Genomic DNA, 27,684 nt, shown 5'->3' with positions numbered 1-27,684 from the left:
GATTTACAGGAACTTTTGGATGAAGATAGAGTTGACACTGAAGGTTTGATAACTGAAAAAAATGTTAACTTAAGTAAATTCAAGAAAAAAAGTGAATTTTACCCTGTACATTCTAGATCTAATGCTGTAGAGATTTTTCAGAAAGTAGTTGAGGACAAACTTAGGGCATTAAGCAGTAAACCTAAACAAAGTAAAAAGAACCTGTCCTTTAAAGAAAGAGCTGCCCTAGACAAATTAAATCAGAATGAGTCTATCATCATAAGGCCCTCCGATAAGGGAGGAAATGTAGTGGTCCTAGAAAAGGTTAACTACATAAAAGAAGCCAATAGCCAGCTACAGGACGGGGAAGTGTATACAAAACTGAAAGAGAATCCCACTGTAAAGTTCAGAAAATAATTGGTTGAGCTAGTTTCATATGCTAGGTTTAATAACATTATTACAGAGGCCACTAAAGACAGTTTAGTTCCTGAACATCCAGTTATCCCTATTTATCATTATCTACCAAAAATTCATAAGGGCATCATTAACCCTCCTGGACGACCTATAATAGCTGGCATTAATTCTTTAAACGAACCCCTTTCAGATCTGATTGATAACTTTCTTCAACCAATTGTTAAGGCATTGCCTAGTTTCATACAGGACACTACCTCTTTAATTTTAAAACTTGAGACTGTGGAATGGAAATCTAATTACAGATTCCTGGTCCTGGATGTGACATCCCTATACACCTCAATCACACATGTCAAAGGTTTGCATGCAATAGATTACTTTTTAAACAACAAGAGTAACTTTAACCCTGCGACTAAACAGTTTCTGTTAAACTCTATTGAATATCTTCTGACTCACAATTTTTTTATGTTCGATGGGGGTTTCTATCTCCAGGGACGTGGAACTGCTATGGGGGCCAAATTTGCCCCCTGTTACACCAATCTCTTTATGGGATGGTGGGAGCTTTTCCACGTCTTTGGAGATAGGAACCCCTATCGACATAATATAGTGTTTTTTGCCAGATATATTGATGACCTGATATTGATTTTGGACTGTGCGGATAGCACAGAAGATGATTTTTGTACTTATCTTAATGACAATGACCATAACATCAAATTGGTGGGTGAACATAGCGATGACAGAATTAACTTTTTGGATATAACCATCATTGGCAATACTGATACAGGAGTAATAGAGACTGATCTATACAGAAAGGCAACAGCAGGAAATACTATCCTTGATTTTAATTCCTGTCACCCTAGACACACGTTACAAGGGATCCCTAAAGGCCAATACATTAGGGCTAAAAGAAACTGTACAAATGAAAGTAACTACAAGAAACAAGCTGACATTATCACTCAGAGATTAAAAGAAAGAGGGTATAATGAAACTACCCTAGACAAAGCTCGTAAAGAGGTAGATAACATACCGAGGGCCAAACTATTGCAATATAAAAACAAAAATAAAGGTCATCTGGAGATAGGCAAACCTAAGTTTATTACGACTTATAGTCTTGAATACAACAAAATCTGTGAAATAATAAGAGAATCCTTACAGATTCTACACACTTACTCAATCCTTAAAGGGATAGTCAGTGAAGGTTGCCAATTTATCTCCAAAAGAGGAAAAACTTTGGGCAATTATGTTTCACCGTCTGATCTAACTAGATCAAAACAGAACTGCTGGCTTAAACAAAAAAAAGGTTTTTTTTTAAATGTAGACACAGAATATGTAAAACATGTGAATCTGTGAATGAAGGTGAATTTTTTAACTCTTCTAAAACTGGAAAAGTACATCAGATTAAGTTTTACATAACATGTGCTACTACACATATTATTTACCTTTTGACATGTGGAGGGTGTTCGAAACAGTATGTGGGGAGGTCTAAAAGACCCCTAAAAGAACGGTTCCTTGAACATGTGCGTTCCATAGAGGACCCTGACTCTGACACCCCTATTGCAAGACATTTTAAAACATTCCACAATTCTGATGCGTCACTCTTGTCCTTGCAAGGTATTGACCATGTTCCACGATGGAGAAGAGGGGGCAATAGACAAAATAAACTTAACCTAAGAGAGGTGTATTGGATATTTACTTTAAATACGTCTATGCCCCATGGTCTAAATCTAAGGAGAGATATAGATCTTTGTGTATAGGGATTTGTATGTATATATATGATTTAATCTATTTATACAGCTTTGATAGGCATTCTGTAGTATTACTTGTTTGGATTAAATAAGGATATTAGTGAAGATTAATAAGTTTTGTTATTTCATGAATTAAATCCTTTTTGAACATTAGAGTATTTTAAAAATTACAGTATAACAACCATTTAAAGTATCAAAAATGTCTATCAATTCTATTGTAATCCTATTCTATTTAGTGAGAAGTTTATATATGTTTACATAAGTTATACACATTGTATGAGGGAGATAACTATTTTTAAAATTCTAAATGTAAGTGTGTCTTTAAATTTAAATCTAGTCACAGCTGTAGCCTATTTAAGCGGAAGGCAGCTGCTGCTCCTTTAAGCAGTGAACAAGTGTTTGGTAAGCACGAAACATGTCTTCTGCATGAGGAGCGCAGCTTCTCTCCCTCTTAATGTGTTTTATCTTGGTCAGTTTGTGCTGTTGCTATTGATGGACTGAACCGCTTGCTGTTTTTATATACCTGCAAATAAAGATTGGATATTTTTATACTTGCCGGATTCTGGGACATCATTCTGTGTTTTGGATAACTCATAGTTACATTGTAGCTAGCTTAGGGTTTATTTTTATTTTACAGGCAAGTTTGTATTTATTTTAAAATAGGTAAAATAGTTATTAAATAGTTATTAACTATTTAATAACTTCCTAGTTAAAATAAATACAAATATTCCTGTAAAATAAAACCTAACCTAAGTTACAATTACACCTAACACTACACTATAATTAAATAAATTCCCTAAACTAAATACGATTTAATAAAATTATCTAAAGTACAAAAAAAACCACACTAAATTACAGAAAATAATAAACCAATTACAAGATTTTTAAACTAATTACACCTAATCTAATCCCCTAACAAAATAAAAAAGCCCCCCAAAATAAAAAAGCCCTACCCTACACTAAATTACAAATAGCCCTTAAAAGGGCCTTTTATGGGGGATTGCCCCAAAGTAATCAGCTCTTATACCGGTAAAAGAAATTACAACCCCCCCCCTGCATTAAAACCCACCCCCCACACAACCAACCCTACACTAACCCCTTGAAGATCACCTTACTGTGAGAAGTCTTCACCCAACTGGGCCGAAGTCCTCAACGAATCCAGCAGAAGTGGTGCTCCAAACAGGCAGAAGTGGTCCTCCAGATGGGCAGAAGTCTTCATCCAGATGGCATCTTCTATCTTCATCCATCCGGCGTGGAGCAGCTTCATCTTCAAGACATCCGACTCGGAGCATCCTCTTCTGACGACGTCAGAACAGGATTGGAACAGCCAATAGAATGCAAGCTCAATCCTATTGGCTGATTGGATCAGCCAATAGGATTGAACTTCAATCCTATTGGCTGATTGCATCAGCCAATAGGATTTTTTGTACCTTAATTCCGATTGGCTGATAGAATTTTATCAGCCAATCGGAATTGAAGGGACGCAATCTTGGATGACGTCAATTAAAGGTACCTTCATTGAACAAGAAGACGTCATCAGAAGAGGATGCTCCGTGTCGGATGTCTTGAAGATGGAGTCGCTGAATGAAGACTTCTGCCCGTCTGGAGGACCACTTCTGCCCGTCTGGAGGACCACTTCTGCCGGATTCGACCCAGTTGGGTGAAGACTTCTCAGGGTAAGGTGATCTTCAAGGGCTTAGTGTTAGTTTTTTTTAAGGGAGTATTGCGTGGGTTTTAGAGTAGGGTTGGTTGTGTGGGTGGTGGGTTTTAATGTTGGGGGGGTTTGTAATTTTTTTTATACAGGTAAAAGAGCTGATTACTTTGGGGCAATGCCCCGCAAAAGGCCCTTTTAAGGGCTATTTGTAATTTAGTGTAGGGTAGGGCTTTTTTATTTTGGGGGGGCTTTTTTATTTTGTTAGGGGGATTAGATTAGGTGTAATTAGTTTAAAAATCTTTAATTGGTTTATTATTTTCTGTAATTTAGTGTTTTTGTTTTTTTTGTACTTTATATAATTTTATTTAATTGTATTTAGTTTAGGGAATTTATTTAATTATAGTGTAGTGTTAGGTGTAATTGTAACTTAGGTTAGGTTTTATTTTACAGGTATATTTGTATTTATTTTAACTAGGAAGTTATTAAATAGTTTAATAACTATTGTACCTAGTTAAAATAAATACAAACTTGCCTGTAAAATAAAAATAAACCCTAAGCTAGCTACAATGTAACTATGAGTTATATTGTAGCTATCTTAGGGTTTATTTTATAGGTAAGTATTTAGTTTTAAATAGGAATAATTTATTTAATGATAGGAATATTTATTTAGATTTATTTAAATTATATTTAAGTTAGTGGGTGTTAGGGTTAGACTTAGGTTTATGGGTTAATAAATTTAATATAGTGGCGGCGGTGTAGGGGGGGCAGATTAGGGGTTAATAAATATAATGTAGGTGGGGCAGTGTAGGGGGCGGCAGATTAGGGGTTAATAAGTATAATGTAGGTGGCAGCGGTATAGAGGGTGGCAGATTAGGGGTTAATAAGTATAATGTAGGTGGCGGCGGTGTAGGGGGTGGCAGATTAGTGGTTAATAAGAATAATGTAGGTGTCGGCGGTGTAGGGGGTGGCAGATTAGGGGTTAAAAAGTATAATGTAGGTGGCGGTGGGCTCCGTGAGCGTCGGTTTAGGGGTTAAACACTTTATTTAGTTGCGGCGGGGTCCGTGAGCGGCGGTTTAGGGGTTAATACATTTATTAGAGTTGTGGTGGGCTCTGGGAGTGGCGGTATAGGGGGGTAAACAGTATAGTATAGTGGGGGTGTTTAGTGACAGGGTACCAATAAAGCTGTGAAAAAGTCGAAGAGCAGCGAGATCGATGACTGTTACTTAACAACAGTCTGCTGCTCATCGCCCCGTACTTGGTGCACGGCTTTTTGACAGCTTTTTTGGTAACTTTGGAGTACGTATTCAGGTCTGCAGCCGCGATGTTTGGCGATCTTAGACGAGAATATTGGTGCTGTCGAATGCAAGTAAGTTGACGGCTTGATAAGTAGATGCCACTGTCTGAATGGAATTACAGGGAAAAGGGACAACATAAATAATGAAATCATATTGCAGAGTTTTTATATATATATATGATTTATCATTTTATATTACTATCTCAAAGTGTTAACCACTTGATGCAGCAACTACTACAAATTTTCCACTGTAAATATCTAAAAAAAAAATGTCTAAGCTAATTTACTCATATTGGTCATGATATTAGTATAAAATGAGTTGACAGTACAAAAACTCATAAATTGCATTTAAGGATTTGCAAGATACTACTGTATTTTTAATACCGCAAGTCTTACTTGTGACAGGAAATAGTAATTGATACAGCACAAATATATATATTATTATTTTGTATGCTATCATCATTTTCTTTCTATTGTATACATTTTAGAATTCCAGAACAGAATAACAAAAAAAACAAGGTCTGGATTTACAGCAAAATTTGATATATTCATTTCCCTGGTATTGTTAGTCATCGCATCTGGCCAAATGGGACAAGCTCAGGTACCACGTCAAGGTCCTTTCCAATACCTGAGACCCTAAAACAGCCACACAATGCAAGCTTTAAAAACCAAACAAACTGAAAACAAGGGAAGGGTGCACAGGAATATGTAACCACCCTAGACATATACAAAACACGGAAGGGAACTGCACTTTCATACCGGACCGGGTACACATCCCATGACCCTGCAACATGCTCAGCCCTGGGTGCCACTGGCACTCACAGGAAGCTGTGCTGTCCCCAGAGCCACAAGCAGTTAACCCCAGACAGGTCTGGGTGCAAGAACCATAGGGAAAATTACAAAACAAATTAATACAACACACAGAGAAAACCCAGCACTCACTTACAAGCTCTCAGCTAAGAGCAAAAATGGAAAGGTTAGTCACCGCATCTGGCCAAATGGGACAAGCTCAGGTACCACGTCAAGGTCCTTTCCAATACCTGAGACCCTAAAACAGCCACACAATGCAAGCTTGTAAGTGAGTGCTAGGTTTTCTCTGTGTGTTGTATTAATTTGTTTTGTAATTTTCCCTATGGTTTTTGCACCCAGACCTGTCTGGGGTTAACTGCTTGTGGCTCTGGGGACAGCACAGCTTCCTGTGAGTGCCAGTGGCACCCAGGGCTGAGCATGTTGCAGGGTCATGGGATGTGTACCCAGTCCGGTATGAGAGTGCAGTTCCCTTCTGTGTTTTGCATTTCCCTGGTATTAATATGTGGATTACCTGATTTATTTCCTTGTTTTTATGTTGACTATTGTTGACAGCTAGATTACGAGTTTGGTTTTATGAGTGAAAAAGCAGCGTTATGGCCCATAACCCTGCTTTTTCCATAACGCTGCTATTACAAGTCTTGTCGGTATAGGTGTACCGCACACCTTTTAGCCTGTCACGCAATGTCAGTATCACACTTTAAAAAAAGTCCTTTTTCAATGGGACTCTTATAGAGCCAGTATTAAGAGTTTGCCTGGGAGGCCAAAAAGTGAGCGGTACACCCTATAACCACAATATCCGTACCGCCATCTAAAGTCAGTAGTTATGAGTTTTACGTTACAAATCTGTAACATAGAACTCATAACAAAAGTGTTAAAAAGTACACTAACACCCATAAACTACCTATTAACCCCTAAACCGAGGCCCTCCCGCATTGCAAACACTATAATAACTGTATTAACCCCTAATCTGCTGCTCTGGACATCGCTGCCACTATTAAAATGTAGTAACCCCTATTCCGCCGCCCCCTACATCGTCACCACTATAATAAACCTATTAACCCCTAAACTGCCGCCCTCCTGCATCGCAAACACTATTTAAATATTATTAACCAATAATCTGCCGTCCGCCTATACTGCCGCAATAATAAACCTATTAACCCCTAAAGCCCCCCACAACGAAATATACTTAAATAAACTATTAACCCCTAAACCGAAAGCCCCACAACAAAATATACTAAAATAAATTATTTACCCCTAAACCTAAACGACCCCCTAACTTTATATTAAAATTAAATCTTAAATTAAATTAAGACTTACCTGTCAAATTAAATAAATTAAAGGGACACTGTACCCAAAAATTTTCTTTCCTGATTCTGATTGAGCATGACATTTTAAGCAACTTTCTAATTTACTCCTAATATCAAATTTTCTTCATTCTCTTGGTATCTTTATTTGAAATGCAAGAATGTAAGTTTAGATGCCGGCCCATTTTTGGTGAACAACCTGGGTTGTCCTTGCTGATTGGTGGATAAATTCATCCACCAATAAAAAAGTGCTGTCCAGAGTACTGAAACAAAAAAAAAGCTTAGATGCTTTCTTTTTCAAATAATGATAGCAAGAGAACGAAGAAAAATTGATAATAGGAGTAAATTAGAAAGTTGCTTAAAATTTCATGCTCAATCTGAATCACGAAAGAACATTTTTGGGTACAGTGTCCCTTTAAGTTTGAACTAACAATTAAACTAATATAACTATTAAACTACAATTAAACTAACTACCAATTAAATAAAACTAAACTACACATTAAACAAATCCTAACTACTCTACAAATTACAAAAAGTATCTAATTAAAAAAAAAAAAAAAAAAAAAATTAAATTACTGTATTTTTCGCTCCATAAGACGCACTTTTTTCCCCCCTCAAAAGTAAGGGGAAATGTCTGTGTGTCTTATGGAGCGAATGTGTGTGTGCCCTGGAGCCGAATTACCAAGTGCAGGGGTGAAAAGCAGGGAAGCAAACTGAGTTTGTGCAACATAGAGGAGGGAAGGATGCAGAGAGGAGGCTGCTGGGTTTACTGTGCTGGAAGAAGGCAGGGCCCTGCAATTTAACTTATGGTACCTGTTCCTGTGTCAAGTCTGTCCGGCGGCGAGCTGCTTGGAGGGTGAAGAATGATCATACTGAGATTGTGCGGCATGGAGGAGGGAAGGATGCAGAGAGGAGGCTGCTGGGTTTACTGTGCTGGAAGAAGGCAGGGCCCTGCAATTTAACTTCACCCTGCTTGGAGGGTGAAGAATGATCCATAATACCGGTAGTCATCTAGATGGTGTTCCCTGCTCATCGCCTAGCAACTGGTCTCACCGGGACAGTAGTGCGCATGCGTACCTCCCTTTACCTCACTCCTTCAAGTACAGTCCCTTGCTAAGGTAAAAATCAATGCTGGCAAGACATTTTGGTTGCAGCTTTTGTGCCTATGTTGTTTTGTTGCACTATATCCTTCATTGGCCTTTTGTTTAAAATCTCACCTCTCCTGGTCCTTGAACACAACAAACGTGTTTGCTTCCTTAATTCTCAGAATTTGATGTATGGTAATTCTTGTGGAATGCTCCAAAATGATAAATCAAAAGGTTCTCTGGTGCTTCCTAGCACTTGTTCATTCCTTGGCTTTGTTTTAAATCATAACATGGTACAAATGTAAGCTCTTGGACTTCAAGAAAAAAAGATGCTAAAAGGGGCATGATACCAAGAAAAAAAGATACTAAAAGGGACATGATACGTAAAAACAAACAAAAAAATGGACTTTGTACATCATATGTATACCGTCTGTCCCTTAAAAAAATAGTAAACCCCAAAATGTTATTTTATGATTCAGATAGAACATACAATTTTAAACAACTTTCCAATTTAATTCTATTATCACATTTTCTTCATTCTCTTGTTATCCATTGCTGAAGAGAAAGCATTGCACTACTGACAGGAAGCTGAAAATATCTACGGTATTTAGCCAATCACAAGAGACAAATGTGTTCAGTCACCAATTAGCAGCTGCCCCCACTAGTGTATGATATGTGCATATTAATTTTTTTAACAAGGGATACTAAGAGAACGAAGCACATTTGAAAATAGAAGTGAATTTAAAAGTGTCTTTAAATGACATGCTCTATCTGAATCATGCAAGTTTAATTTTGACTTTCCTATCCCTTTAAGCAGTATTAGGATAGTTGTAAATTCTTACCGTACTTTGATATGGATGCAATTCTATTTACCGTAATATTTCCTTAATATGGATGCAATTCTATTTGATTTGTGCCACCAGAGTGTGTTTTCTGAATTACGGTAAGATGATGCTCAGAGATAACGCAAATGGTCAGCGCTCAGTGGTAAACATTGGAGATACTGGTACATTACTGACAGTTTTTTCATCACTGTATTTTCTTGCAGAAAACCTCCCCGTACATACCGGTACAAAGATGATAAAGCAGAAAAGAATAGCATATAAGATTCCTTTTAAACTAGAGGTAGTAAAATATGCAAAGGAGCATGGAAACAGAGCAGCAGAGAGACATTTTGGGCCACCTCCAACTGAAAAAAATGATAAGAGAGTGGAGGAAACAGGAGGATCAGCTGCAAAAAGCAAATAAAAGTAAGCACTCTTTTCGTGGGCATGCTGCAAAGTGGCCACAGTTAAACGTGACCATGAAAGATTGGATCACACATCACCGGAATAATGGCTTATCAGTCTCTACAAAAATCATAATATATGAAGCCAAACGCATTGCTGTAGAGAAAGGCATTCACGATTTTACTGGATCACCATCGTGGTGCTACAGATTTATGAGGCGATGTGGCCTTGCTATGTGCACCAAAACTAGAATTGCGCAAAAAATGCCAAAAGAATATGAAAACAAGATTCTGTCTTTTCATAAATTTGTAATTGATGCTAGGAAAAAAAGATGGGTTTGAAATTGGCCAGATTGGAAATATGGATGAAGTCCCACTAACCTTTGATGTTCCATCTAATAGGACTGTTGATCTGAAAGGTGCCAAAACTATCACATTGAAAACCTCCGGACATGAGAAAACATGAGAAAACTCATTACATGGTTGTGTTGTCTTGCTGTGCAGACGGCACCAAATTGCCACCCATGTTAATTTTCAAAAGGAAAACATTTCCAAAAGAAGTGATTCCAAGAGGAGTTATTGTACATGTTCATGAGAAAGGATGGATGGATGAAAATGGAATGAGAATATGGCTTGAAAAAGTGTGGTCCAAATGTCCTGGAGGGCTTCTGAAAAACCCTGCCTTATTAGTGCTTGACCAGTTTAGAGCACATATTAGCAAACTAAAAAAAAGTGCTTTAAAGAAGTAAAGACTCATCTAGCTGTAATTCCGGGAGGTCTTACCAGCCAGTTGCAACCTCTCAACATTTCCATCAACAAACCATTTTAAGGTCTTTATGCGAGAAGAGTGGAACAAATGGATGATTGCTGGTAATCATGATCTGACACCTACTGGACGAATGAAGAGGCCCTCTATCACTCAAGTCTGTGAATGGGTGAAAACATCATGGCATTAAGTGAAGGAGGAAATTGTTGTACAGTCATTCAAAAAATGTGACATTAGCAATGCTTTGTATGGAACCGAAGATGATTTATTACCTGAAGATAGCGTCGAAAGGGATGTTTGTGAGCTCAGCTTCTTAAATTCTGACTTTAGCGATTCAGAGTTCTTGGGGTACACAGACTAGAAGAGTACTCGAAACCTTAAAGTCTCTCTTCATTTGTTAATGACACTGATGATGGTTCTTTATTCCACTGTTGACTGTTGTTCTTTTTTTTTTATAGTTTATTAAATAGTTTACTACATCATTTGATTCAGAATATTTTTTTTCTTGTTTTCCTCCTCTAAAAACTAGGTGCGTCTTATGGAGCCAAAAATACGTAACAAAAACAAACAAATACTAAATTACGAAAAATAAGAAACAAATTATCACCTAATCTATCAAAATAAAAAAGCCCCCCCAAAATAAAAAAACCCCTAGTCTACAATAAATTACCAATGGCCCTTAAAATGGCCTTTTGTGGTGCATTGCCCCAAAGAATTCAGCTCTTTTACATGTAAAAAAAATACAAACACCCCCCAACAGTAAAACCCACCACCCCCATAACCAACCCCCCAAATAAAATAACTATCTAAAAAAAAATAAGCTTCCCATTGCCCTGAAAAGGACATTTGTATGGGCATTGTCCTTAAAAGGACATTTAGCTCTTTTACATGCACAGACCCTAATTTAAAAATAAAACCCACCCAAAAAACCCTTAAATAAACACTAACCCCCAACGATCCACTTACAGTTATTAAAGTCCCGCTTGAAGGATCTATCCATCTGGCAAGAAGTCTTCATCCAGGCCGCCTCTTCCATCTTCATCCAGCCAGCGAAGTCCTCATCCAGGCGGCAAGAAGTTTTCATCCAGACGGAATCTTCTATCTTCATCCATCCGGCGCGGAGCGGGGGCCATCCTGAAGACATCCGGCGCGGAGCATCCTCTTTATAAGGTCGCCACCGTAAACTGGAACTTCAATGCAAGTGACGTTATCCAAAATGGCGTCCCTTGCATTCCTATTGGCTGAAAGATTTCAATCAGCCAATAGGATTAGAGCTGCTTAAATCCTATTGGCTGTTCCAATCAGCCAATTGGATTTGAGCAGCTCTCATTCTATTGGCTGTTCCAATCAGCCAATAGGATGAGAGCTCAATCTTTTAACTATTAGTTTTATTGTAGCTAGCTTAGGTTTTATTTCACAGGTAAGTAAGTATTTAGTTTTAAATAGGTATTATTTAGTTAATAATTGTAACTTTAGTTTATCTCTATTTTAATTATGTTAAAGTTAGAGGGGGTTAGGGTTAGGTTTAGGGTTAAGTTTAGGGGTTAATATAGTTTAATTTAGCTTGTTGCGATGTGGGGGGCTGGCGGTTTAGGGGTTAATAGGTTTATTTAGTTAATAATTGTAAATGTAATTTACCTATATTTTTCTTATGTTAAAGTTAGTGGGTGTTAGGGTTAGGCTTAGGGTTATGTTAGGGGTTAATGGATTTATTTATCGGTATTGATGTGGGAGGCCAGAGGTTTAGGGGTTAATAACATTATGTAGGTGGCGGCGATGTTGGGGGCAGCATATTAGGGGTTAATAACTGTATATATGTGGTGGCGATGTTGGGGACAGCAGATTAGTGGTGTTTAGACTCGGGGGTTTATCTTAGGGTGTTAGGTTTAAACATTATTCTCTTTTTCCCCATAGACATCAATGGGGCTGCGTTACAAAACTTTTGTTTCCGCGATCGCAGGTGTTAGGCTTTTTTTTTGCAGGCTCTCCCCATTGATGTCTATGGGAAAATTGTGCACAAGCACATCAAAGCAGCGCTTGTTTTCGGTGCAGTATGGAGCTCAACGCAACCATTTCGCCCGTGCAAGCCTGCTTTTTTAAAACCTCAAAAGCACTCAAAACTCGTAATCTAGCAGTATGATTTTTATAAGTTGCGTTTTAACATAAATAACTTAAGACAAGAATGGCAGGCTGGGAGAACTATATTGTATTCTTTTTCTAGCTTTTCCTTTTTTTTTTAATTGTGTTAAATTAACACCAATTCCCAATACCTAAAGGTCCAATGTTAAAAAGAAAGAAAACATGAGGAAGCCATTGATCTAGTGCCTTTTAGCTTAAGACCATGTTGCCTAAGGGTTGCAGTTGTAAATGCTGCTTTTCATAGCTAGTGGTTCTCATTTGATGTGAGAGATAGTGTATATTTTAGCACATAGCACACAACTATATATCGGCTAGATTACGAGTTTTGCGTTATGAGCGGCTCGGTATTAACTTGCAAAATATTTCCACCGCTCACCTCCCTATAGCGCTGCTATTACAGGTTTGCAAAATCCCGGCGTTAGCAGGCAATATGGCAGCGTTGAGCTCCATTGAGCTCCATACAGCACCCAAATACCAGCGCTTCTTTGAGCTGGTTTTACGTGCTCGTGATCGATTTCCCCATAGACATCAATAGGGAGAGCTGACTGAAGAAAAGCCTAACACCTGCAATAAAGGATCGTAAAGCTCTGTAATGCAGCCCCATTGATTCCTATGGGGAAAGAAAAGTTATGTTTACACCTAACACCCTAACATAGGAGTCTAAACACTCCTAATCTGCTGACACCTACATTACACTTATTAACCCCTAATCTGCCGCCCCCGACACCACCGCCACCTACATTACAGTTATTAACCCCTAATATGCCGCCCCAATGTCGCCGCCACCTACATTACAGTTATTAACACCTAATCTGCCGCCCCCGATATAGCCGTCACTTACCTACACTTATTAACCCCTAATCTGCTGCCCTAAGTCTAACCTAACGTAACCCTAACACCACTAACTTTAACATAATTAAAATAAATAAAAATTACAATAATACCTAAATAATTCCTATTTAAAACTAAATACTTACCTGTAAAATAAACCCTAAGATAGCTACAATATAACAAATTTTTATTTCACAGCTAAGTTTGTATTTATTTTAACTAGGTAGACTAGTTAGTAAATAGTTATTAACTATTTACTAACTACCTAGTTCAAATAAATACAAATTTACCTGTAAAATAAAACCTAAACTGTCTTATACTAACACCTAACATTACACTACAATTAAATCAATTACATTAATTAAATACAATTAACTAAATTACAAAAAATAATAAACACTAAATTACACAAAATTAAAAAGAAATTATCAAATATTTAAACTAATGACACCTAATCTAATAGCACTATCAACATAAACCCCCCCCCCCCAAATAAAAAACCCTAGCCTAAACTAAACTGCCAATAGCCCTTAAAAGGGCCTTTTGTGGGGCATTGCCCCAAATAAATCAGCTCTTTTACCTGTAAAAAAAAATACAAACAACCACCCAACAGTAAAACCCACCACCCACACAACCAAACCCCCCAAATAAAATCCTATCTAAAAAAACCTAAGCTCCCCATTGCCCTGAAAAGGGCATTTGGATGGGCATTGCCCTTAAAAGGGCATTTAGCTCTTTTTCAGTCCAAACCCTAAGCTAAAAACACCGACCTCCGAAAATCCACTTACAGTTTTTGAAGACCGGACATCCATCCTCAACGAAGCCGGGAAAAGTCTTCATCCAAGCGGCAAGAAGTGGTCCTCCAGGCGGGCAGAAGTCTTCATCCAGACGGCATCATCTATCTTCATCCTTCTGACGCGGAGCGGCTCCATCTTCAAGACATCCAGCGAGAAGCATCCTCTTCTTTCGACGGCTACTGAAGAATGAAGGTTCCTTTAAGGGAAATGGCGTCCCTTGAATTCCAATTGACTGATAGAATTATATCAGCCAATCGGAATTAAAGTTGAAAAAATCCTGTTGGCTGATGCAATTAGGGTTAGGGGTTAATCACTTTAGTATAGTAGTGGCGATTTTGGGGGCAGCAGATTAGTGGTTAATAACAGTAATGTAGGTTGTGGCGATGTAAGGAACAGCAGATTAGGGGTTAATAATATTTAACTAGTGTTTGCGATGTGGGAGTATGGCGGTTTAGGGGTTAATATGTTTATTATAGTGGCGACGATGTCGGGAGTGGCATATTAGGGGTTAATAATTTTATTTTAGTGTTTACGATGCGGGAGGGCCTCGGTTTAGGGGTTAATAGATAGTTTATGGGTGTTAGTGTACTTTGTAGCACTTTAGTTATGAGTTTTATGTTACGGCTTTGTAACATAAAACCCATAACGACTGACTTTCAGTTTACGGTACGGATCTTGTAATTATAGGCTGTACCGCTCACTTTTTGGCTGGATAGACAAACTCTTAATATCAGCGCTATGGGAGTCCCATTGGAAAAGGACTTTTTGAAAGCTGCGGTAGTTACGTTGCTTTACGGCCAAAAAAGTGTGCGGTACAGATATACCTGCAAAACTCGTAATACCAGCGGTAGTGAAAAATCAGCGTTATGAAGCTTTTTCACTCATAACGCAAAACTCATAATCTAGCCGTATGTTAATTACAGGAATGATCACTAATAAAATGCTGGAAAACATAACAAAGTGATGCTCAATGAGTTTTAAACACTCTCTGGCCTTTAAAACAAGCCTCTTTAAATCTAGCCCTTTGAAACCTTAAGGCATTTTGTGTGTACTGATCACATCACATCTTAAGATCTAAATTGAAAATTTGCATTTGGAGACAAATTAAATTAATTAAAAACAGATGATGTATTTAAAACTAGTTATGTGACACTTACTTGAATTTCTATGCCCGGCATATCAAATATGATGTTTTTAGATGCAAATTTCAGCTTCTTGGTTACCAAATCTGTTGCTAGTACAGTGACTCTGATGTTGTTACCGGACCTTACATATCTCTGGTACTGATATGAAAAAATTTGGAAATTTGCATCTGCAGCTGAAATAAATGAAAGTGATTGGTTGTCATCAACATGCCAACAATTAAAAAGACATTCAAATGTAAAAATAGAATTAGTTAATATCACTGATGTTTTTTTTTAATAAACTGTATACAAACATTTTTGTATTTTTGTATATTATGAAATATTGTGGGTAATGTCTAAAATAAAGACATTTAACAAAGCTGGATATTTTCATATATTTAACATTTTAAATGCAATCAAAGATCATCTTACCCCTATTAGCATTAACATCCATAATGAAATCGTCCGTCCAGAACTGATCAAGAGGCTTCCCATTATATTGCATCGCTTGGGCACTGACATTTACTGAATACCTTTTAGATTCATAGCTTTTGTTATTTATTTGATACAACATGAAGATGGTCTGACCAATCAAAGGTGATTCTGCTAACTTTAAAGAGACATCAAAGTCAAGAGCCACTACTGATTCCTTTGCTGTTTGTGGTTTCTGAATCTTCATTTTCCTCACTGCCTTTTCATATACTGCCCTCTCCTGGTAAGAACCTATAAATAAATCGCTAAGCATTAAATAAAAAAAGACAAATACAGATACTGATATTTTTTCTAGTATTTTAGAACTATGTTACTTTTAGGTTGTGGAAAGGTCGATCTATTTAGAAACAATCATATTAATCTTGTAATATAACATTCACGTTTCAAGTTATTTTTAATATGCTTGTAATATATTGATTTTCAAATCTCAGCTTTAGGAGGTTTATTTTTGTATTCTGTTATACTGAGACATAACCTAGAAATTCCTTTTTTTTTTTTCTTTTTCTTTGATAATTATAAATACGTGTAAGGAAAACACTAATGCATAAATATACTGAGAATTTAAACTGATAGATGATAGATAGATGATAGATATATGATAGATAGATAGATAGATAGATAGATAGATAGATAGATAGATAGATAGATAGATAGATAGATAGATGATAGATAGATAGATAGATATAGATAGATAGATAGATAGATAGATAGATTGATAGATAGATAATAGATAAATAGATTGATAGATAATAGATAGATAAATTATAGACAGACAGACGAATAGATAGATAGATAGATAGATAGATAGATAGATAGATAGATGATAGATAGATAGATAGATAGATAGATAGATAGACAAAGGCTTTGGAAAAGCCTAGTCCTGTAATTCAGACAAAAAATAATAGAGATTTGCTGTACACATTTGTGCCGAAAATCAGATTTTTGTTTTAACAAAACGAATATTCAAATGAATGCACAAAGAAAATGAAAGAAAACAAAAAAATACTGGTTAAAATCATAAGTATTAATTTGTTACTTTCATTTTTTTTAAGGGATAAAGGGGCACTGTACCCAAATTTTTTCTTTTGTGATTCAGAGCATGACATTTTAAGCAACTTTCTAATTTACTCCTATTATCAAATTTTCTTCATTCTTTTGGTATCTTTATTTGAACTGCAAAAATTTAAGTTTAGATACCGGCCCATTTTTGGTGAACAACCTGGGTTGTCCTTGCTGATTGGTGGATAAATTCATCCACCAATAAAAAAGTGCTGTCCAGAGTACTGAAACAAAAACAAAAAAAAACAAAAAAAAAACTTTTTCAAATAAAGATAGCAAGAGAACAAAGAAAAATTGCTAATAGGAGTCAAATAGAACGTTGCTTAAAAATGCATGCTCTATCTGAATCACAAAAGAAAAAATTTGGGTTCAGTGTCCCTTTATTACTTACCTAAGCAAGCTATGGAGAGCGCGCTAACCTGATCCTCTTCTCACCAGAGCCCCTGCCGCACTAACAGGAAGCTTAGTGCACTCGGTTTCTAGGGCCAACACTAAAGTTAGTGCAGGTCCTGGGAACTGAGAGCGTTAAGGCTGCTGTTAGTGCGGCCAGGGCTCTATCAGGTTAGCGCCCTCTCCAGAGCTTGCTTAGGTAAGTATTCTAGCTACATCACCTGTATCTTTAAAACACTTACTTTAGTTTTAACAAAAACATATGTAAATATTTAGCTAAAATTCAGTATTCATTTTGGTTTTAAACAAAACAAATACAGAATAGTGCAGCCACTGAATATTTATTTTACAAACAATTGTATTGTTGTTTTCGTACCTTCAGTATACTTGTATTGATCTGTTATGTCTTCTCTTGAATTGCTTCCAACACTCTTAGTGCTAATATATTTTCCAATGGAAAGTGTGTCTATGTTCCCTTTTTCCATTCCATGTTCTTGTATAATCCAGTGAATAATATCCCCATTGACTTCAGCAAACACAAATGGAACATCATAGTCCACATCTATGTCACCTTCTTTTACTGCTTTCACGGGAGCTGGACCGCAGCAAAAAGTACCTGAGAAACATAAACAGTTTATTTACCATTTTGATTAATACAACTATTATTTGTGGGGCATCATGTATTAGTATGTTTCCTCATACTAAAATTATATCAGTCAGCTCAGATATTCTACCTCCACTGAGCTCCTGTGGTGTGGCATCCAGAACCTGCCAACCATCATATCCTGGGCGAAGATCCTTCCTTGCCATCCAACATTCATTCCACACATGGAAATTCCTAGAAAAGTTTAAAAATGGAACAACTTTATAATAATACATAAAGGTGAAAATGGGTTATAGTAATCAAACTTAAAGGGTCATGAAACTCAAAACTTTTCTCTCATGATTCAGAGAGAGCATGCAACTAAAAAAAATTATATATTTTTATTATCCAATTTTTTTTTGTAGTCTCAGGAGCAGCAATGCACTAATGAAATTAAGCTGCTGATTGGTGGCTGCACATATATACCTCTTGTCATTGGCTCGCAGGATGTGTTCAGCTAGCTCCCAGTAGTAAATTGCTGTTCCTTCATAAAAGAATATCAAGAGAATGAAGAAAATTTGATAATAGAAGTACATTTTAAGTTGTTTAAAATTGTGTGTTCTATCTGAATCATTGAAGACAATTTTGGGGTTTTACATTCCTTTAATCTTACCTTAAACCTTTTTGTGTTTATTAATAATTAAATACTAAGGGGTCAATTTATTAAATGGCGAGGGGACATGATTCGATATAGCGAATCATATCCGCTCAACATCGCTAAATGCTGACAGCATACGCTGTCTGCATTTATCATTGCACAAGCATTTTCTAGTGAAAAACTGCTTTGTTCAGTTGTTTTTATTAAAAAAAAATGTTAATTTTTTTTTTAAATAAAAAATTAAAAGATTCTTAAATTTTCGCCAATTGAGGGACATTTAGAAAATTAACCAGAGATATATTTTCTGAGTGCTAATGACTGGTTTATTTATTGCACGCCTGTAAACGGGTGAATTTGCCCATTTACGGGCGGGATAAATTAGCACTCGACTTGTAATCTAGCCCTAAATTAGGTACCAGTATTATTTTGACCCCTAAAATAGAACAACAACATCCTGTCTTTTTTTATAACTAAAACAAAACCAATGGAAAGGAGTCCTTTAGTTTTAATGAGCATCCACAGCTGAAAACTTTAGTGGATGTGAGATCACAAGGAATGAGGAAATGCAAAGGGACAAAGTCACTTCATTATTTGTGTGTGGGGGGCATTTTCTGTATCCCAGAATTAGGGCCCCACCATCTCATAAACATGCAACCTCTCATGTAAGGAACCTACCCAAATACTGCTCCCTGTGGAACACCGTGGTCCATCTTCAGCAGCTGCTGCCCAGAGATTTATAGGGACCACAACCTTATTATAAGAACTACCACCTAGTGGCTACAGGTGTGGGAGTTCCTATATAAAGCAATTCAGACCAATACTCCTGGCTGAGTTATTGTGAGCTGCAACCTGTTCCTGTTCTCTTTGAAAATTTACTTTGTTCCTGTGCCTGCTGAGTCTCTAGTGCTTGCTATACCAGTGTCAGTTTATCTCAATCCTGCTGCACCTACCTGGTATGCTGTGGAAGCCTCACCAACAGTTCCCCCATGTATACTGTGCCTGCTAAGTCTCCTGTGCTTGTTATACCAGTGACAGCTTACATCATCATGCTGCACCTAACTGGTATCCCATGGAAGTCTCATCAACAGTAACTGCTGGGTAGCCTGTGCCTGCTGAGTTTCCTGTGCTTGCTATACCAGTATACCAGAATGATTAAGGGCTTGTTGTGGCCAAAACATTGCAGCCTGACCAACAGTACCCACTGGGTATCTTGTGTCGACATGTCCATCTAAACTTTCTGGACTCTGTTATTGCCTGTCTCCTAGGGACTGATCTCTCGATACCTGACCCTTGGTCTGGTTCTGAATTTTGCTGTTTTCTGAACCTTGTAAGTGACCAATCATGTATCTATTATTTTATTAAAGTCTTTTAAAAACACTTTGGTCTTCCTTCTTATATATTCCTGTATATTGAGTTCCACTCACCCTAATTCCTCACATCTCATTTGGGAGGAGGAGGGTTCTATTCTTTTCACACTAGTATGTGAATGAGTTAATATAGAAAATCAATCATGACTTACCAGAGATTAAACAGACAATAGACTGTCAAAATGTCTAAATGTAAACAGCAGAAATCAAATTCCAAGTGTGTGGGGGGGGGGGGGGGGGAAGAATTTTTAAACTGAAATAGCTATTTTAAGTTCATTAAACTTATACCCATAATTAATTTCAATAAATATAAATATATATATTCAGGTAGCCCTCAGTTTACGCCGGGGTTAGGTTTCAGAAGGAATGGTTGTAAATCGAAACCGTTGTAAATTGAAACCCAGTTTATAATGTAAGTCAATGGGAAATGAGGGAGTTAGGTTCTAGGTTCCATGCCCCTCTCAAAATTGTCATAACTAACACCTAATACATTATTTTTAAAGCTTTGAAATGAAGACTTTAAATGCTAAACAGCATTATAAACCTAATAAAATAATCACACAACACATAATATATAATTAAACTAAGTTAAATGAACAAAAACATTTGCTAAACAGCATTATAAACCTAATAAAATAATCACACAACACAGACTTCACTTGCATTTTTCTACAAACGGTTCTTTCTATGCATTCCAACCTGGACTGATTTATAGACAGGAAGATCTTGTTCCTTTGAAATCTGCTTGATAGCTCAGGTCTGGTTAAACTGATTAATTTCAGCTTGCTTGGCTTTGCTGCAACACAAGCGGACAGCTCCACCTACTGGCTATTTTAAGAAATGTACTGCTTCTCAATGCTTTTCAATAGCAGTCACATGACTGGAAAAAAAGGTTGTTATTCTGAAACTATGTAAATTGAACCGTTGTAAAACGAGGGCCACCTGTATTATATATCAAGATCACAAGCACAAGGCTCTCTTCCTGTAGGTCTACCCTGCACATCCTTTAAAACAATGGGTGATGGTTTCAATGAGGAGCTCAGCTATTTCAATTGCAAATATAAACATGAAAGAGTGATTCCTCTGCAGCAGGTATATAAAATAATTAAGAACAAATGTTACAGTAATGTCCCATTCAAACAAGCAAAGTGAAAACTATATTTTGCATGGAACATGGACTTTATAAGGGATTATCTTTAAAGGGACACTGAACCCAAATTTTTTCTTTCGTGATTCAGATAGAGCATGACATTTTAAGCAACTTTCTAATTTACTCCTATTATCAAATTTTTTTCATTCTCTTGGTATCTTTATTTGAAATGCAAGAATGTAAGTTTAGATGCTGGCCAATGTTTGGTGAACAACCTAGGCTGTTCTTGCTGATTGGTGGATAAATTCATCCACCAATAAAAAAAGTGCTGTCCAGAATGCTGAACTAAAAAAAAAAGCTTAGATGCATTCTTTTTAAAATAAAGATAGCAAGAGAATGAAGAAAAATTGATAATAGGAGTAAATTAGAAAGTTGCTTAAAATTGCATGCTCTATCTGAATCCCTTTAACATTTTCCATTTAACCCCTTCACCCAACCTGACATATAGATACGTCTTGCTGTACAGTGCCGATCATACCGCAAGGCGTATATAAACGTCTTAGCTTCAGGAAGCTCCAGCAGTTAGACTGTTACAGCTGAGAGCTGGAGTTCCTGAAGCTCCAGGCATCTGCTGCATATGGAACCGGAGTACGATCGGTGCTCTGGTTCCATATGAGGGCAGATGTCTCATGCTTACGGACGGTGACACTGTGTTTGTCCCCATCTGTAACGATCTTTTCTGGTGGGTGGCAGGTGGGCGGCCCAGCAGCGGAGGAGGGTTGAGGGAGTGCGAGGGCCCTACGCTACAGAAAACAAAAAATAAAGGGACAGGGAGGGATGGGGCAGATACACTACAGTAAAAGGGATGTGGGGGCCCTAACTAATGGTGGCGGGGACACTATGCTACAGAAAATAATAAAAATAATAATAAAAAAATATTTAAAAATGTTTTTTTAAAAGAAAAAAATGGTTTATTGGTACTGGCAGACAGCTGCAGTACCTAAGATGGTAGCTAATAGTTAGAAGGGGAGGTTTAGAGAGCAGTTGGGGGGGATTAGGGAGGTTGGGGGGTAAGGAGGGATCCTACACTGCACAAAATATAAAAATAAACTGAAATTTATTTTATAAAAAAAGTGCCTTAAATTTTCATACTGGCAGAATGTTTGCCAGTACCTGAGATAAGGTTGACCAGTGGGGGGTGAGGGTGGGAAGAGAGCTGTTTCGGAGGGATCAGGTAGAGATCAGGGGTTGGGAAGTGTCAGGTGGGAGGGTAATCTCTACATTTAAGCTAAAATTAACCTTTTAAGTTACCTAATTAACCCCTTCACTGCTGGGAATAATAGAGGTGTGGTGCACAGCTGCAATTAGCGGCCTTCTAATTACCAAAAAGCAATGGCAAAGCCATATATGCCTGCTATTTCTGAACAAAGGGGATCCCAGAGAAACTTTCACAACCATTTTTGCCATGATTGCACAAGCAGTATGTAAATAATTTCAGTAAGAAACCCAAAGTTTGTGAAAAAATGTACAATTTTTTAATGTGATTGCATTTGGCGGGGATATGGTGGCATGAAATATACCAAAATCATGGTATGTATGATTTGCTATTGCATTATAAAAATATAACATGCAAAATATGATAATATGCATATACAAAAAAATAGTCAGCTCTATGTAGAAGTGCTAATTTATCAACGATGATGGGAAAATAAGATCAAGAGCAGTTAGATAAAGCATTGACCCTGCATTAAAGGACCACTCAATGCAGTAGAATTGCATATTTAACATGTACCTAATAAAAAAGACAAGGCAATAACATCTACTCTGAATTTCAAATGAGCAGTAGATTTTCTCTCCTGTATCATGTGACAGACATCAGCCAATCACAGACTAGTATACGTATACCCTGTGAGCTTGGGCACATGCTCAGTAGGATCTTGATCCCCATAAAGTGTGAATATAAAAAGAATGTGAAAAATGTGATAATGGAAGTTATTTGGAAAGTGTCTTAAAACTGCATAATCGTTCTGAATCATAAATGTTTATTTTGACTTGAGTGTCCCTTTAAAGGAATTTATAGATAGATTCTTCTTTTTTAAGATGCACTTCCCTTATTCATCACTCACCAGACACTGTCTGTTTCAGCAGATTCTATTTTTCTTCCAGTTTCATCGTAATACTCATCAACGGTCAGAGAACAGTTGGTATCATGAGCAGATTCAAAGTTGGTTACTACACGGGTTGGAATACCCAGGAATCGCATTACTGAAAAAACAATTACAAGGAGTAAACTAAACCAAAACTGAGCAGGCATTGCCATACTTAAAGGGACATTGATCTATTTGTTAGATCATTGTATCATTGCATAAATAATAAGTTCGATGTGTTAAAACATTGCAACGGTTGTGCTCGGGAGCAATGCCCATCTGGTGGGATAATCAGGAGTGTCATAAATATGTATCCACCAATCACCTGCTGTTTCTCGCTGAAGAACAGGTTGGCAGTGTACAAACATAACTTTGTCTTTAATCTCTTTCCATGGATTAAACACAAACTTTCCAAGAGCCATTCATGCAATAATACAACGATCTAAAGAAGAGAATTGTATAATTCATTCATGCCCCTTTAATAGTAAACAACAATTAAATTAATACAATTAGGGGTCCTTACTGTGCAGATCTATTGTGTTTTAATTTGACTACTTTAATGGTTCCATCATTTAAAACAAAAAAGTAATGTTCAAAACTGTAATTAATTTACCTGTGCACATGACACCAGCCAAAACCCAGCACTGTCCATATCTAACAGGCCTACAATTGCTTCTGTGCCAAAGCCGTAGGATAGTTACACTCCCGTTCCATGTGTTTGGGTTAGCACCATTTCTAAAAAACTGATCCCAACAGGATTCTAACACTCCGAGGTCATCATTAGAATTTATCTGTTTGTATACAAAAATAAGGGTTTATTCCTTAAAATAAAAATGAAAGGAGATTTCCTAATAAGAAAAGCCAATAAATCCTTCATGCACACCAGATTCCTAAATTATAAATAAAAAACACTGTTTATTTAACTGTTTGTTTAATAAAGCACAAGGTCGTTTTTTATTGAATAAATTACACAACTGAGACTCAGGGGGTAAAAACACAAACCCTTTATTTGCAAAGGATTCTGTTTGAGGCTTTATTAATCAAATTCATTTTATGAGTTAAAGGGACATTAAACATATTTTTTTTTCTTTTATGATTTAGATAGAGCATACCATTTTGAACAATTTTGCAATTTTTTTTCTATTATCTTATTTGCTTAGTCCTCATGGTGTCTTTATTTTAAAAATCATACCTAGGTAGGCAAATGAGCAGCAATGCAGTGGGAACTAGCTGCTGATTGGTGGCTGCACATATATGCATCTTGTCATTTGCTCACCTAAAGTTTTCAGCTAAATCGTGCATGTGGCTCCTTGCTATCTGAATCATGAAATAAAAAAAAAAGATTTATGCCCTTTTACAATGATCTACAGAGTAATATGATTTACATTTTTAGTAAAACGGGGAGACTTGATTCTCTAAAAGGGGTATAGATTTCCAAACTAAACTTTCATGACTCTGAAAGAGCATACAGATAAAAATACAACTTTCCTGTTTAATATTCTCTCTTGTCATTCTTTGCTGAACAATAGTTAAATATTTCATAGCTCCCTTATTAATTTGTTTTCTTCACTTTTTTCATTTTGTGCCTATGTTAGATTGGACATTGTAGAAGGGGTCTTTTTTTCTGTGTTAGTAGTATTTGTAAGTTGGTCTTGTGATCCCAATATCCTTATAGTGAAAGTAAATCCTAGCATTTTACAAACGCTAGGATTTACTATTGAAACAAATAAAGGGCACTTTCATTCATGAAGTATAAGATATTTCATGTAGAAAGCTCCTTTATTTGATTCAATCAATCGCCGTTTTTAGCTGCTACAGCAGCCCACAGCTAAAAACTTTTTTGGCTAAGAGGTGACGTTTTCACCTCTTAGCCAATAGCCATGCGGTATATCCGACTTGGCACCCATGGGAGCCAGATTTACCACACTGCTATTGGCTAAGAGGTGAAAATGTGGATAGAGGGATTGTTTCAATAGTAAATCCTAGCGTTTGTAAAACGCTAGGATTTACTTTCACTTTAACAGTGGAGCTTGTTCTAGAGACGTTCACAATTGAAATAGAGATGTTGCTATGCTGATTATGATGGAACTGATTATAATGGAGCTTGCAGCTCTTCCAAGGAATGATTAGAAATATTTTTTATAGTTCTAATTTGCTTATCTTGTAAGATTTTAAAGGGATAGGAAAGTCAAAATGAAACTTTCATGATTCAGACAGAGCATGTCATTTTAGGACACTTCTAAATTTACTTCTATTTTCAAATGTGCTTTGTTCTCTTAAAGGGACAGTCTAGGCCAAAATAAACTTTCATGATTCAGATAGAGCATGTAATTTTAAACAATTTTCCAATTTACTTTTATCACCAATTTTGCTTTGTTCTCTTGGTATTCTTAGTTGAAAGCTTAACCTAGGAGGTTCATATGCTAATTTCTTAGACCTTGAAGCCCACCTCTTTCAGATTTCATTTTAACAATTTTTCACCACTAGAGGGTGTTAGTTCACATATATCATATAGATAAAACTGTGCTCGTGCACGTGAAGTAATCTGGGAGCAGGCACTGATTGGCTAGACTGCAAGTCTGTCAAAAGAACAGAAAAAAGGGGCAGTTTGCAGAGGCTTAGATACAAGATAATCACAGAGGTTAAAAGTATATTATTATAACTGTGTTGGTTATGCAAAACTGGGAAATGGGTAATAAAGGGATTATCTATCTTTTAAAACAATAAAAATTCTGGTGTAGACTGTCCCTTTAATATCCCTTGTTGAAAAAAAATGCACATATCCTGCACTAGTGTGATTGGCTAACTAAATGTGTTCAGCTAGCTTCCAATGTTCCTTCTGTAAAAGATAACAAGGGAAAAATGTACATTTCATAATAGAAGTAAATTGGAAAGTTGATTAAAATTGTATGTTCTATCTGAATCACAAAATACATTTTTGGAGTTTCCTGTGAGACTTGTTCTATGGGATAAGACATGAATGGTTGCTAGATACTTGCGGCTGCATTGAGTATAGTAGAAATGAACTTGCAGTTCTCAGATGTTATGAGGGGCCAGTACAAATCTTTATAAATTTTGGAATGTCGAAGTTGCAATTTTCTTTAGGTGATATATTAGTTTCCTCAACAAGTGTTACTGAATCTAGGTCAGTGTTACACATCTAGTTCTCAGGACATTTGTACTCACCTGAGAAAGAAGTAACATTGGAAAGATTTTTTTTTATTATTGTATTGTCTGCCCTATTCATGAAAGGTTAGTTTTCATTTCCTTATTTCTTTAAATAATTTAGATTTTATTGTCCGCTGTATCACTATAAATATAGCACAATGATTACCTTGTAAATACATTGGCATTTATTAGATCATTTGTTTGTTGTAATTAACAATGGCTGTTATAGCCTTATTTTGTTTTATAGTTATAATAAGGCATAAATCAAAAGTCACATTAAGTATCTGCCTTAAGCATATAAAGCCAATAAACCAAAACAGATCATTAACATCAGTGTTTCACTTAGTTTTATTGGCAAGTAAATACATTGATGCTCACCATGGTTGAAATAATTCTACTGACGTACACAGGATCTCCTCTTCGAGCACAATCATCAGAAGGATTTTTCAGAAAATTTGGGCTCATATCTAGAATCTTCAGGCAAATATCACCTACACCATCTTCAAACTAAAATAAGATCACATATAGTAAGAAGAAGCCATGTATACCATTATTATTATTTTTTTCAAAATTAAATAACTAGCTGGTTAAGAGCACACTATAGCATAAACTTAATGTCATGTGAAAATCAAATGAACTATTCTTTTGTTCATAAAAAAATAATATAGGGAATAAACTATTTATGCTCAAGCAAAAGAAAAGTTTGAAGTATTTTTAGATGAGCTTAAATATTCTTACAAGAAATAGGTGGGTAGGTTTTCTAAAATAGACTTTGATTAACTAGAGTTTTGACAGTGAGTTGCCTGCAATTATTATTGGTAACCAGGTTATCCAATTAAAAGTGTTTTATTTTGTATTAACAACAGTGAGGAATTCCTTTGAGGAAGCAGGACATGATGAGGATAACAAACAAATTCCCTCCAATACCTAACATCTGTCTAAAACAACTGGACTGGAGGCATTTGGCCAGAAAAGTCTGAAGAAAGACAATTCTTCAACAGAACATTCATGTGATTAAATTTAAGGGTCACTTTCTATTTACTTATTTATTCATTTATCTATTCATGTTTTTATTTCTATTTTGTTGCTTGCATGAGAAGGGATCAAGTAGGGGATATTGATGAGTGGTAACAAGCAGAGTTATGATTTAGTGGGAGTATTTACTATAGATTACCATCAACTGCACTACTTGACCAAGTATGAGGTAGGGTTAGTATTAGTTGCAAACTCTCTGTATATTTTTTAGTTGTGGTGAGGTGGGATTGTGGTTAGGGTTAAGCAGCTATAACGTTGGTTCCTCTATAATAAAGGGACCTGTTCTACAAAAATCTGGGTCAGAAATTCCCTGGTGGCTGGTCAAAGGAAATAGTCATCAAATGCTGATATTGATTAGTTAGCTATATAGTTAACTGTACAATAGGATTGTGAGTTTGATCGTGTCACTAAATTGGAGCTGCTAAGGGAAATTTGTAGCTAAGTTTTTAGTGTCCTTATTATAATGACTTGCAAATAATCTATGTTTCTTATTTCCCTAGAGGAGGAATTGGAGTTAAAAATAAAAA

The 27,684-nt window shown here is 36.4% G+C and overlaps 1 protein-coding gene across 1 annotated transcript in view; it reads right to left on the bottom strand.

Moving 5' to 3' along the window:
• LOC128640848 (protein-glutamine gamma-glutamyltransferase 5-like) overlaps positions 1 to 27,684 on the bottom strand; it is a 74,846-nt gene that overhangs the window by 22,885 nt on the left and 24,277 nt on the right. The window contains exons 5-11 of the mRNA XM_053693286.1: positions 26,501 to 26,629; positions 23,568 to 23,745; positions 22,934 to 23,072; positions 17,844 to 17,947; positions 17,486 to 17,725; positions 15,601 to 15,891; positions 15,202 to 15,362 (exon numbers count right to left, since the gene is read on the bottom strand). Of these exons, the coding sequence (XP_053549261.1) occupies positions 15,202 to 15,362; positions 15,601 to 15,891; positions 17,486 to 17,725; positions 17,844 to 17,947; positions 22,934 to 23,072; positions 23,568 to 23,745; positions 26,501 to 26,629 (1,242 nt within the window). The remainder of the gene's footprint in view (positions 1 to 15,201; positions 15,363 to 15,600; positions 15,892 to 17,485; positions 17,726 to 17,843; positions 17,948 to 22,933; positions 23,073 to 23,567; positions 23,746 to 26,500; positions 26,630 to 27,684) is intronic.

This window comes from Bombina bombina, chromosome 1 (assembly GCF_027579735.1).
Source record: "Bombina bombina isolate aBomBom1 chromosome 1, aBomBom1.pri, whole genome shotgun sequence".
NCBI classification, from domain to species: Eukaryota; Metazoa; Chordata; class Amphibia; order Anura; family Bombinatoridae; genus Bombina; species Bombina bombina.
This window is presented reverse-complemented; position numbering and strand designations above follow the sequence as displayed.